General features: G+C 39.2%; 1 protein-coding gene across 8 annotated transcripts in view; it reads left to right on the top strand.

Moving 5' to 3' along the window:
- phldb1b (pleckstrin homology-like domain, family B, member 1b) overlaps positions 1–14,761 on the top strand; it is a 117,332-nt gene that overhangs the window by 12,256 nt on the left and 90,315 nt on the right. For 3 of the 8 annotated variants that reach the window (XM_063907754.1, XM_063907755.1, XM_063907758.1), the window contains exon 1: positions 14,523–14,677. The exons of 3 other annotated variants lie outside the window; for them this stretch is intronic. In XM_063907754.1, the coding sequence (XP_063763824.1) occupies positions 14,642–14,677 (36 nt within the window). In that variant the 5' untranslated portion in view covers positions 14,523–14,641. Of the gene's footprint in view, positions 1–14,521; positions 14,678–14,761 lie in introns of those variants that run through there. 2 more of the 8 variants (XM_063907751.1, XM_063907757.1) reach the window with 1 other exon arrangement.

Consider the following 14,761-nt stretch of genomic DNA (forward strand, 5'->3'; position numbering starts at 1 on the left):
AACGCGTTTCATCTGCAGCCTGGGATATGACCTCTGCAGATTTCTTTCCCTTTCTTTTTCCTCCCCCATCATTTCCTCCCTTCATTGTCTTTGTCTTTTATTTGCAGCATGCCTTCGGGCCAGCGATTCATCCCAAAACAAAGACATCATCATTCTCACTGCTGCTCACTTTACTTTCTATGAGAAGCATTTCTTCTCTCACACGCTGATAGGACTGTCTGGGACACTGGTGGCTTATAATGTGACATTTTACAACATCTAACCAACTGTAAGCCATATGCTGCAGTTGTCACACACACACACACACACACACACACACACACACACACACACACACACACACACACACACACACACACACACACACACACACACACTGTTTTCACTGGGGAGTTGCTATGGTAACAAAGGATTTGGCGGGGAGGCAGCCGTCTGGTAAAAGATGATGTCATGGTGTTTTGGCTGCTGCTGCTCATCTTCACCTGGCCAATTTGGACACACACACACACACACACACACACACACACACACACACACACACACACACACACACACACACACACACACACACACACACACACACACACACACACACACAGACTCTTTCAGTCAGTATTGCTTTCAACAAAGTCAATGTTTCAGTGTTTTCATTGCACGTGCTAATATTAAATACACATTAGTAATCTTTACAGGGATATGTATTGTTATTGTTTAAGCTGTCCAAAGGTGTATAAAGTACTTCAGATAAATCCCACCTTTACCAAGTACAACAGTGAAGTTGAACACATAAATGCACCAATCATTTTCATAAAATAACTTTAAAACATCTGGTGCTTAAAATGGCCATTTCGCTTGACGACTACTGTTGATTTTAATACTTAAAGTATTATTTAATATTATTTTAATTCAGTTATTCAATTATAATTTCAACTTTTACTTAAGTAAATAATATGAGTACTTCTTCCACTTCTGGACAATACAGACAAAAACTTACATTTTCATGCACCCTTAGGAACAGAAGTGAACTTCAACATCATAGTCACAGGCCAGGGAGTGGTGAATACAGAGAACGTGTGTATTCAGTAGTGATATTATGCATGTTTTCCAATAGGAAGTACAGTAAGTGTTTCCAGAGCCTGTTGAATGTCCCCTCAGTGTAATGGAGCTGAATGACAGGACAATACAAAGAGACAGAGCGCTGTTTGGCCGTCTGTGAGCTGTCTGCTCTTTGGATCACTTTCCATGACTCAAAGGGATATCCCACGCTGCCTCCAGCATCCCCCCCCTTCACTTCCCTTCCCTCCCCCGTCTTCAACTCCTCCCTGTCACTCCCTTCATAGTTACGCTTCTAACAATGTTCTTTCCTACATACACTGGGTGGATTTTGGAAGCATTGAAAAATGCACCCTGGATGGATTTTATATCTTACTCTTGAATAAGTTGACCGTTGCGAAGGAGTGCATTGAGCTGGATAGAAGACAGAGGGGGGGGGGGTGAGTGACACTATGAATGTGAAAATGAATGTTGTATCATGTTGAAGTTAAAGCTCCTCCTTCAGGGTGGAGGTACGATGGAAACATGATGTCAGATTATTTTGGTGAGAAACATGCTATTGTTGGTATATTAACCATCAATATATACTTATACTGTATATTGGTTAGTCTATAAATTAAACTAGATAGGTGTCTTTAATGTTGTCAAGTCAGGTTTGATATGGTGTAGTTTGATCCAACTAAACATACTTCACATTTTTATGAAATGTTTTGTGGGAATACCATTAGTACGTACATCAATGATTTAATGTGACAAAGGCCTATCTCCGTGAAGCTGAACCAATCATTTTTTTATAAGCAATGACAGAAATGACCTTATGTAAAAGCGGTCACATATACTAGAGAACCTACAAAGTTATAACCTGAAGCTGTTTTGGTTTCTTACTCTTATCATCCTTGATAGAAAAGGCGGCTTTCATGTGAATGTTGGTCTTCAATACAAGACGTTCAAACAGTGAATTATGGTAAAACAGACGTCAAAGCAGGACAAGCTTTATGGGGGGGCTACCTTGTGACTAATTGTGGTGCTACCAACGTTGTTGTCTGGTTTTGCTGTTGTCCAGTGAGGTTGTGTTTGCTTTTGTCTTACAACTTTAAACCTTTAACCGTGTTTTCAGTTCAAGAAAATAAATTGGAACATTTTGGTTGCTTTAAGTTGTACTGGTGATTGTTAGGTTGTACTTTGCTGCAACCTCTTGTGTTACTTTTGGGTCCAAAAAAATGGCTTCCTAAATGCCAAACATGAGGCTTGAAGACAGTAGTCTACAAACCAATGGGTGGCGGCTACGTCTAATTCTTATATACAATCAACAGTATGGACATGACTCGTACACTGCTTAACCAAAGAGCTTTTCCAGAGCTTTCAATCCCATAACAAGGTTTATGGTCTGGAATTCAAAAAGTCGTCATCCAGATTGATCTGCTGACACATTAGTTTAGTCAGTTATAACACTAAAGCTGAAAAGCTTTGAAATATATCCACTTTTAATAAAATCCCAGTATTAGTCCATTAAATCAGTGTAACCCACACAGATTGTCCTATCCCCTCTTGTGTGTTGAGATTTTTCAGTGTGTGTGAACCTTAGTGTGTGTCCTGTAGTCCAGCAGAAGGCCTCAGCGTTCGCACTCTCCTCCAGAGGATTACTGCTGTTGAAAGAGCCTCTTTGTCCCGCAAGGCTGGAATGCCTGTCCAACTCCACGTCTTTGGAAACACTGAGCCAAAAGTCAACGGAACCATTGAGCAACCCAATACCACCAGAATACCTCATTCCCAGTCAGCCTCTCCCAACGGTTCCAATCCCCCTGCTCAAGGTGAAAGTAAAACATGGCACTTACTCTTACTAGTGTATGCCAGATGTTTTTCATCTTCAATACTTTGTTAAAGTTGCTCCGACGAAGGGACAGATTATGTTCCTTTATATTACATTACATTTAAAAAATGTATCTTTGCTTTAAATCCTGGGTTTTGGTTAACTGCTGTCTGACCATGAACTGCTGACATGTTAAAGCTGCATCAGTCAGTTTTTGTGAAGCTTTGGGTTAATTTATCCTTTGATAATCCCCCCAAAGAAGACTGTCCAAGCACAAGCACAGCATTAGCATCAGCTAGCTTTGACCAGAATACAGCAACATGTGTCTCTCACATATTATGCTCATTTCAGTTTCATATTTTATCATGTTTACATGCTTTACTGTTCAAAATGGTCTTTATTTTCCTCATTCTGCCTGTGCTGCAGCACCTCTTTTCCCCCTCTTTCTAAAACCAGAGCCCAGTCTGCTCTGATTGGTTAGCTGGCCAGCTCTGTTGTGATTGGTCAACCACTTAGAGATGTCCCGCCCCTTAGTCTATCACATACAATGTGTTGAGCGCTAGACAATACAAGCGAGAGTGTCAACTCGTGCCGTACTTGCCATGAACTGTTTGTTCTCCAGGTTAATCCTGCCCCAGCCTCGAGTATGAGACTCTGACGTATACGGCTGTGGCTCTTGGTTGCAGCCGGGCAACTAGTTGGTACCTGATTGAACCAGTTTTGAGGGCCAAAAACTGGTGCCGCTGTAGTGGATACAAGGAAAACTGGTTTACTCTGGTTCTACCCTGAATTGAAAGTGGTAAAAGTCACGTTTCTGATTGATCATATGAATATTGATTACATTAGTGCCGTGTCTTGTGGAAATAAGTATTGATTTCTGTATTTTGAGAAAGATGGGCCAGGACATTATGGGCTAATGGGCCTAAATGGCCAACTGCGTTGCTATTTGCAGTAACAATACTACAACCAATCTGTCCTGATCATACATGCTGTGATTAACCTTCTTTTAAGCTGGTCATGTTTTTCATCACCAAGCCGTGGACTGATGATAGCATTGTTATTCCTCGGCTCAGAGCATTTGTTGGCGTGACACCATCAATGTTTGTCTTGGACTGCAGCTAAGATTTGTTTGGGTAGACTGAAAAGTTTGACACAGCAAATTGAAATATTGAGCATATACAATTGATCTGAAACCGGCCTAATAAGGAGGTGGCAGTAAAGCAATTTTCTATAAGGTGCACATTTATTTTACAACTATCCACTTGGCTTGAGTAAAGAGGTGGACAGAGAAACACAGAGTCCTGGCTGCTGCTCAGTATTTAGTTATCACTTTGATGCGTTGGATTACAGTGGTTTGGATAATAACAACAAGTTTTCTTTCATGGATGCTTAGAGGTATAATTTCTACTGTCACTGGAGACAATAATCGGATAATGACAGGCTCTCTGATCCTCTGAACTGCTGCTCTGCAGTTTCAGAGATGAGTTCACAGCTTTGATGACAAAGACACACTACAATATATTCCTTTTTCTTAACCTGTTTTTATTTTGTATTCATCTGTAGAAAGCCACCTGAGGATCAAGCTTTTTATCCCTCTATAACCACATAATCCTGTCAGACATTTAAAAGAGTTGGCTTGCACTACATGCACACTCATTTTCCACTGTTATTCTGAATATGCTATTGTAGTTTTCAGAGTTGGATTTAGGTCATGTAGACAGCATATTCTGAATGTAGCAATTTGAGATTAAAACACGTTGGATTGCCAATTGTATTCTGTCACATGTACAACACATTCAGAAGAACCATCTCAATTGGAATTATTACCACAGTTTGCCCTTTGCTTACTACAACCAGCTATGTGTATTGTACACTAACCAACAGTTTGAAAGGCTTGGGTTGAGCAGCATGTCCAAAAGCAAATCAGAAGCAAATCACAAAAAAGAAAAAAAACACTTTGTATTGGATTTATTTGATCTTTGCGAATATTCTCTTTTGCAGTTTCCATTAATATACATGAAGATAGATCTTACACACAACACAGAGGATTTTCCCTGTTGCGATATGCTTTTTTAATTTGTGTTTTATTGAAATTGTTGTAAATGGAGGAGAATGTACACGTTTTTATTTTAATTTCTGGAAGTGTGTGTGTGTGTGTGTGTGTGTGTGTGTGTGTGTGTGTGTGTGTGTGTGTGTGTGTGTGTGTGTGTGTGTGTGTGTGTGTGTGTGTGTGTGTGTGTTGGACTGTATGTTTTTTCTGTCTGTTGGGAACTGTGTGCGCTACCTCTACCTGTGCCCTCCCTTTCCTGTCAACCAGGGCCCTAAATCTACATCTTTGTGCATCTAATGACCGCCACCAAGTATAGAAAATAATATTACACGTTATATCTAAATGGAAAGATGACATGCCAAAGATAACCTTAAGTGGCTCCTAGAGACTTCAAGTATCAAAAGGTTTTTGGATATGCGCAAATATCGAAACTCCTTCATTTTAAATAAGGTGGTTGAGGAAATTAAAAACGGAGGCTGTGTTTGAACAATCAAACAGGTCTACCACCAGTGGAAATCTTTGAAACATGCTATGTTGACACACAGATATATATGGCAATATGGCACAACCAGCTTCAGTCGTTCCACTTATATTTTGGAGTGATCAACAACATATTTGGCATGTTAAGCCCTTCATAGGAGTAGGAAATGTATGAATGTAAAAGGGAGCACTTTACACTGTACACTTAGACTTATATTATATTTTCATTTAATATTCCATTTCATTGCACATTTCACTATCTTTATATATATATTTTTTATTTCAGGGTTTTTGATATGTTTCATATTGTATTGTATTTTGCTGCGGTAACAAACAAAAAATCCCAATTTGGGATAAATAAAGTATTTCTGATTCTGATTTCTGAATATTAGTGGAAAATTCATTTTTATTAGCCATGTAAATAGCTTTTTAGAATATTGTCTTTGCGGAATAGGGCAAAAAACTGAATATTCCCTATTTTTAAAAGATGGTTGCTCATCGCATTCACTATCCACACCTATTTTACCCATTCAGGCCTGCAATCAATTTCTGAAATCTCTTTACTCACTCCAACATAGTCTGTACAATATGCTTTAATGTGTGTGTTCACTACTTTGTGTCCTTACGAGACACAGAGACGGGGCAGCTGGTGTGTTTAGCTGCCGGCTGATAATGGCAGCTCTCCCATGCTGATGGTTTCGTGCCAGAGTAATGAATCTGTTTATGCATGCTATCAGACAGCGAGGGATACACTGGTATCTTGCTGTGCATAAATTAGCATTCTAATGTGTGGTGGTTAGGCCTAGACTTATCTGTGGAAAAACACTAAACTGTGTAGAGGTAAACATTCAAATGTTATTCCTCATTGAAACCGATTAGTTTGGATTACAGTTTATCAAAAATAGACCCGTTTAGGTTAGCATAATGACTGGGGATAGCTAACCTGGTTATGATAAGCTAAGATAACCATCTTGTGCCTGTAGTTCCAAATGTAACAGACAGCTCTAAGAACACGATACATGTCTATGTAGATAGACAAAACGTCATCTGAAAACAAATATACAGGACATTATTCAAGTCATACTTGTACAAGTGCTTGGTGACACACATATCAGCTTGAGGTTAAGTGTATTATTCTTTTTCCCTTCAATGTAGGTTCTTTGCTGTGAGCAGAACTCAAATATTCAAACAAGAATGAAGCAGTCTGAGCAGATGTGATAATCACATACATCAGCACAGCAGTAGTAGTTTCATAGTTGAGGTCAATCCTGTCCCACAGCAGAGGCTAACCCCGACCTTGGCCTGTGTCACTAACAGGAAATGGTCCCTGGCTCAATTCTCTGCACAGGAAGTCTACATATAGTGACACTCAGACTGGATGAAGAAGCTGTGTTTGTCAACTTCTTCCTCCAACTGTCACACACTTCCCCCTGTTGATCCCAATCTCTTTCTCTGACTATCTTTTAAGCCTGGGCATGTCCCTGAGTACAAATTCAATACAAAGGTAAATTGCAGCGGAAATTTCCATAGGATTATAGCATTGCAATCTTCTAGCAAATGTATTTAATGTGTTTATGTTTTCCTAACCGGTTGATTTATTTGTCGTAGAACTAACCTTGATATATTTTTCTTTTCATTTTTTACTATTTTATTTTGACAGCAATCTTGTTTTAAATCATCGAACCCGACATCAATAGCTTTAATCTGAGATAACTGTATTTTCTTTCAAGGAACAAATTATATCTTTATCATGGTAAAGACTTTGCCATTTCAGTAAACAATGCTAACTTTATTATACACCTCATGTTTCTCAAAACTCTAATAATAAATTCTGCATGTTTACCTTTCTTCCAACATTTTATGGATTTTTTAAATTTTTTTAAATCTATTCAAGATTGGCCCATTAAACCTGTAGATTATTTGGTTTTGATTCCACCACTATAATGATGAGCTATGCAATTTGTTGTATATATTGTTGTAAAAAATGGATTCCATAGATGGACTTCTTACTGTGTCAAACACCAAAGTAATTGCTCCAATGCTCCCAATGACATCTAAGACTTTAAGAATTCACTTTTTTTTCAAGAGAGCCAGGTCATACAATGCTTTCAGGTTTTCCATTTGTAAATTATACTCCCTAGTTTATTCCTTAATCATTTTCCTTTCTCACCTTTCCCATTGTGTTTACTTCCTTCTATATCCCTAAATTAATTTGCCAAAAAACAGCCAAAATGAACAATAATACAAGAGGAATTGGACTTTTTTTTTCTTCTGTAGCCATTGTGATAATATTGTTATGAGGAATTCTCAAGGCCGTCATATTGATGCAGTGAAACTCTTATTTACAGCCTCAGACCCAACCATGAGTGTCTGAGGGTTTTGCAGTTGAGAGTTGTTGAAGGCTATCTGCTGGGTGTTGTCAGACTGTGGTTTCATACACACATACATACATGTTGTGTGAAGGCTGCTTCCTCCATACTGCCATAAATTCAGTTTTAGCTTTGTGCTGGATGTCTCCCTGGCTGTGTTTTCCATAAAAGCACACTTGTAAAATAGAATTTATGTTATGGTTTTGAAATGTTTAACTATCTTGTCATTGTTGTTTAGATGTTGTGTCTGAATCACTTACCTCATTCCATTGCAGCTGAAAGAACTTGGAGAACTTTACAGCTGTAATAGAGAGATTGTAAAAAGGCTTTGTTGTATATTATGCCATCACCAGCCACAATTTTACTCATTTTTACAAACACCGCATGTGGTCAGCATGTCGTCTTGTCTGAAAAGGCGCATAAAGTGAATCCACCCTTCTTCCCACAGCACAATTTAATGCATTTCTGTGGTTTGTTTCTAAAAACAGAATGTGTCATTTGGCTTTGGCTGCCCCCATCAGAGTAAAATATAGTCACACTTCAGCATACACACTGCCTGAAATAGCAAAAATCTCCAACTGCCAGTTAAAATAACAGAAACTGGTGTGATGCCAATGTTGGCCACTAGAGAACCTGTCACATGTCTCTGATTCTATATCATTGCGTTATATGCAATTTTAATATAATTACAATAATTGTAGCCTTTGTTTTCATATTTGTTTACGTACTCTAACTTTCTGGTGTGTATGAAGAGAAAACCCAAGGTCATGGAGAATGCAGCAAGAGAAAGATAGTAGCCATTTAAATGATAAATGTGGAGGGATGGACAGAAAAATGTTCCTGCAGGAGAGGATTATCCAACGGCCTTCATTATCAGAACTAGGAGACCAGAGCGGAGCTGTGTGGTGGCAGGTGGCTGGAAAAGATAGACAAAAGACAGGAAGTATCAGCTCTTGTACACTCATGTATGTGATCCATCCTCTGGCAGCCATGTTACGAGCCATTAACGCATGGCAATACTAGCTGGCAATGGATCAAGCACTCTATGCACAATATTAGATACGTACTTTTTAAGTTATATTTTTGACCATAAATGTAACAATTGCCACAACACTGTAGACTCAATATGATTTCCTGTCAACTGTTTGTTATAGTAACCACATGTCAAAATCTATTGCAAAAAACTCTTGTTATCTACATTCAGTAACCATAGGAGATGAAAAAAATGGAGAACAAAGACTCAGTAATCACTTGCTTTTTATTCTCAAAAAATAGTTGTATTTTAAATGTTCAATCCTAATAAATATCACACATTGCTGCACTGTGTGGTTGCTTGCTGATAGCCATTTCTCATGGCTACATGGTTGATAAACAAAGAACTGTAGCTGCTAGCCAGGTGGCTAATGGTAACATTTGCAGAGTTTGATTATTTATTGGCACTTTCAAACCACATAATAGCGTTTTTTGTGAGCAGTGTTTAGTGATCTGATTCTGAACAGCCACATTTCATCATGGAAGTGTTTTTATTCAAAAACTGTTGTATGGTTGCTATTTTCTATACATTTTGCTAGCTTACAAGCAATCAACGGTTGACAGATGTCTGGGTTATATTTAGTTTGAAAGCAGACTAACTAAAACTGGGAACGGAAGGAGACTAGACCGTTGGATTTTTCAAGAGGGTTTTGGTAATATTTACACAGCTACCCTTTGTCCGTTGGAGCTCTATAAAGCAGCCAGGTGTGTTTGTAAGGAAGTTTGTGACACACCTGCAAGGCATTGATTCCTCCTTCCCCTTCATTCTTTTAAATCCTCGTTGCTGTTGCCAGGACTTCAACGTTTGTCTGATGTCATCATATAGCGTCTCAGACCCAGCTTCTTCCCTGTGGCTACAGACTGCATCTATTCTCAGGTCAAATCATTCAAACACATGATCAAACTTGCAAACATGAAACAAGCTGGTAGCCGAGTTTATCCCTTTGCTTTAGGGCATACATTTATTCCTAACATCAAACAGTGACCTCTGGCCTTTTAGATTGAAAGGCTATTGGTTGTGGGTGCATTTTAAACCTCAAACATGACCATATGATGTTGTTGCAGGTAAGCTCTGCTCAACACAATTACCTTACATAGAAAAGCAATGTTTGAAATAAAGAAGGTGCTTCACTTTGCATGTGCAGAAAAGGTTAGGATTAAAGTAATTTGTGTTTGTATGCATGATTGCTTTCAACACATTGTAAATCATTTGTGTAAAGTTTACTAAGTGCTTGCTGGAGTTAAAACATCTGTCCATTACTTAGTCCAGTGGTGGACAACATAAAACGTTTTTAAGATCTCCAGTAAGAATAGTAAAAAAAACTAAACCAAGAAAAATGTAGGTTACAATCTCAAATATCCCTAAAATAAATATAAAGCTACACATCAATCAAATAATAAAGTTTTAAAAAAGGAATAAATATTGATACGCTTAATTCGCTTCAAAATGTAATGGGTTCTATTTGCACGGATCACCTAACAGACAAACAAAACCTCTCTGGCTGAGGTATTAAAGGTAAACAGGGAGCAATATGTTACAATGCTATTTAATTCTGAACTAAATAAAATAAGTAAACTGGGCAAACACACATTTTGCACAATCCCTTGAGAAGTGGCATTGAGTAGGATAGAACAATCGTGAATTTAAATTGCTATTGTTATAGCAGCTGTGCAGTGAACAGCTTTATATGAGCAGATTCAAAAGGATTGGTGGGTGAACGTTATCCTTGAATGAGTTATGAAATGACCCATCCGTTTCAGTGTTTTGACATTCCTGATTATCTTCCCATTCCCTAAGATGGCCCCTTGCCTGTTTAAATGACCACTTTATTTGTCCCAGAGGACATCTGGTGGACGGGAGGATGGAAAGCATACCAAACCTCTACACAGAGTCACAGACGCAACTCTAATTTCCTTTTCAAATTATTTTGATGTATCCCCTGAGCTTTCAAATACACCCAAGCCGCTATCTTAAGAACGTAGTTATATTTGCTGTGGATAGTCATGCTCCCCAGAGGATTAACCTTTTTAATTTTGAGAACATGTTAAGCTTTTGTCAAGCGCCCACCGTCCAGACCAAATATCTATTTCCTATACAACATCTCACAATTGAGAAACATGGCCTTGAAGTTGGCTTATTCTTGCTCTCAGGAAGATAAACCAGATGAATCTGAATGATTTAATTAGATCCACCAACAAGAAAAATGTTCTAATTGCAAAACAAACTCAGTATGTTATTAGTTGTGTTTTACACTTTGTTTTATGGGGTAGACTTAAACAATGTATATGTTTCATGTTGCAACATAGATATATATTAAGTTGTGATATAGTAAGTGTAGAGGCAGGGATGTGTTTTCTCACTTGTCACTTGGGGTAATAGGTGTGTGTGTGTGTGTGGGCAGAGCTATGTGTGTGTGTGGGCGGAGCTATGTATGTGTGTGTGGCTGTGTGTGTGTGTCACTGGGGCTGAGTGATTGCCTAATGAATACCACCTGCATCTACCGGGGAATCTGTTTTGTTTGAGACAGGGAGAGAGGAGGCAGGGTGCTGACATTTCTGTTGACCGCTAAACCGCTAAACTCTTTCCACCATATAGTCCAGTACAGCAGGTCACTCAACAATAAAATGTATGTTAGCATGTATGTTTTATTGCAAGGGAAATAAAACATCTTCAACTGCAGTATGGCTTCAAGTTTCCTCCTTGGATTCAGCGTGTCAGGCAGATCCCTGTGTTCCCCTCTCTTTGACTACTTTAGCGCTTGATAGTCACTGAACAGTAAGATTAAAATGTTTATGATGACAGAGTTTTTCAATTTTCACTGAAGATCAGCAGCTGCATTTCGTTTCATCTTTTTTCTTTTTCTGTCATCTCTTTTATTCCTCACATCTACATTTTTGTTCACCAGCTAGTTGGCAGGCTGTCTAGCTTCCCTCCCTGCTTCTACATTTTTGCATTCCAAATAACTGGCAAGCCTTCCTTTCTGCCTCGCTTTCATAACCCCTTAAAAAAAAAGAAGCAAGAATCCCTCATGTGTGAGGAGACATCCTCCATGCCTGCTCTTTATGAAACAATACCAGCCTTTCTGCCCTGACATGAGGGGGGAGAGGGAGGGAGGGATGGAGAGAGGGAAAGAATGAACACGAGAGATTGAGACTTCTTTGTGTGACCACTGAGAGTTTGAGGATGTCCTCCCACAGTCTGAGGGAATGTGCTGAGGACAAACACCCGCACTTACATGCAATATGGGAGTTTAGATTACAATTTAAAGGAAAATAAGGAACTGTCAAGAGAAAACACAGATAGCAATAAGTCCTGCTTTCACCAGTGTGTTGTTTTATGAACAGTGAGAATCAGAATGCTAGCTGGCTAGCTGGGGCTAGTTTGTTGGCTAATGTGGCTAGTTTGTATAAATGACATAATATGTTTGTCCTTGTTTGTTTGTTTGCACTCCCCCCACCCCAACCCCCCTTATACTGTAAAGCGACTTTGAGTCTGAGAAACACGCTTTATAAATACAGTGTATTATTATTATTATTATTATTATTATTATTATTATTATATGTCATATTGAGTATTACTTCATGCACCTACCGTATAGTGATAATTACCAAAAGTTAAATTGAAAACTACGTCAGGAACTATAGTGAATATTACCTAAAGAACCTATAGTTATTATTTACAGTACCTTTAGAATAAATTACCAAAATTACCTATAGTGAACATTAGCTAAAATACCAAGAGTATGTATTACCTTAAGTACATAGTGAGTATTACCCAAAATATCTAAAGTGAGTATTCCTCAAAGTTCATATACAGAGCATTATCTAGAGTACCTATACTATGTTTAACCAAAAGCACCTATAGTAATTATATAACCTAAAGCAGTGATTTTCAAGTGTGCCGCAGCACACTAGTGTGATCGTCAGGTGTGCCGTGAAAAAATATCCAATTGCACTTCATTAGTGTTATTATTTTTTTCAAAAATTAACATGAATTATTATCTGCAAATAATATGCCATCGTAGATTGTCTGTGCTGTAATATAGTTACTGGCAGAGTAATGTAATCTTCGTCCGGGTGGCAACAGGTAGCTAATTGCCTCGTTCCTTCTTAGAGACAAGAGAATTAGTGATGCCTGCGACAGGTCACGGTGACAGTGATGGAGAAGTTTTAAAAAGGAAAAGTGCAAACTCCGAACTTGGCCCTGGACAAGATTCTGACCCAGATGAAGGCCCTAGTATGACTGGTGGTAAAAAAGAAGCAAATACGGTGAGCTCGAGGCAATACAACAAGAGCTATCTTTCTTTCGGATTTACTTTCACCGAGGATGAGACAACACCGACTCCATTATGCTTGGTGTGTGGGGAGAAGCTGTCCAACAGTGCCATGGTGCCAAGCAAGCTTAAACGCCATCTCCACACTAAACACCCGTCGCTTCTAAACAAGCCGATGGACTATTTTGTTCGCCCGCGTGAAAACACAGCGAAACAGGCAACTTTTATGAGAAAAACCACAAAGGTAAATGAGAAAGCCCTCAAAGCTAGTGACCTAGTTGCTGAACTCGTAGCTAAATCAAAGAAGTCCCACACTGTGCCAGAGACATTAATACTACCTGCCTGCAAAGCCATAGTCAACGAGATGCTCGGCCCAGACGCGGTTAAAGACATAGCTAAAGTCCCGCTCTCAGATAACAGAATTGCTAGACGTATTAATGACATGTCTACAGACATCGAACGTCATGTTTTGGAAAAGATACGCATCAGTGGGAAACTTGCGTTGCAACTTGATGAGGCTACGGACATTAGTGGCCATGCTCAGCTGTTGGCCAATGTGCGTTTTGTGGATAGAGATGCCATTAGAGAAAACTTCCTATTTTGCAAGACACTGCCAGTTTTCAAGTGATGAGTGGTGTGCAAAGCTGGCATATCTGGCAGATATATTTCATCATCTGAATGAACTCAACACCCGGATGCAAGGCCGAAATGAAAACCTGCTTACAAGCACAGATAAAATAAACGGATTCCGTTTAAAGGTGAGGAGAAGTTGTCATTTTATTTCTCTTCAGCCTCCACTGAATGTCTCGACTGGGTTAGGGACCCATACAGTTCAGCATCAGTTGTAGGAAAGGACATGCCTTTACAGGAGCAGGAGGAACTAACTGAACTGAAACAAGATCGTGGGTTAAAGCTAAGATTTGCTGATTTTCCTTTGGACAGTTTTTGGCTCACTGCTTCCAAGGAGTTCCCCATTCTGGCCAACAAAGCTGTTCTGACATTGCTCCCATTTTCCACAACATATCTGTGTGAGCTGAGCTTTTCAACCGCTTATAGTGGACCGAGCCATGATTCCTCATACAACAAGTTCACTACTCTATTTCTGAGCTTTATTTGAATCAAATCCCTACAGTCATCACTCTTTCTTCCTCCTTTCCTCTTCTCTTCTTCTTCTTTATCTCTCTTTTGATCACTGCTTACACACACACACACACACACACACACACACACACACACACACACACACACACACACACACACACACACACACACACACACACACACACACACACGTCTCTGTTATCGGGGATTTTGGTGCTGCCAGTCAGGAATGTAGGTCTGAGTTTAGTAGAGCAAGCAGCAACAGGTCCTCCTCCTGAATGGGAGCTTTAGAGGATACTGCAACGGTGGCTTTTAGACAAAAGAGCTGAGATCAAGACATCGAGACAATCTGTGTTTCATGGGAAGAAGAAGCAGCGTTGAAGATATTGTCACTGTGAAGTCTTAGAGGTGTCCCGGTTAATCGAGTCCACACTGATAGGATTGAGTCCGTAGTGAGGAGCAGCTCTTTGCAATGGAGGCTAGGCATGTGCTGGACAACTGGAGACAGGTAATTATTATATTGAAATACATCAAAAGACAGGTTAACACAAGAAATTTGTTTAAAATATTGCCTTAAACATGAGCTGGGAAT

This window comes from Eleginops maclovinus, chromosome 18 (genome assembly GCF_036324505.1).
Source record: "Eleginops maclovinus isolate JMC-PN-2008 ecotype Puerto Natales chromosome 18, JC_Emac_rtc_rv5, whole genome shotgun sequence".
In the NCBI taxonomy this organism is placed as follows: Eukaryota; Metazoa; Chordata; class Actinopteri; order Perciformes; family Eleginopidae; genus Eleginops; species Eleginops maclovinus.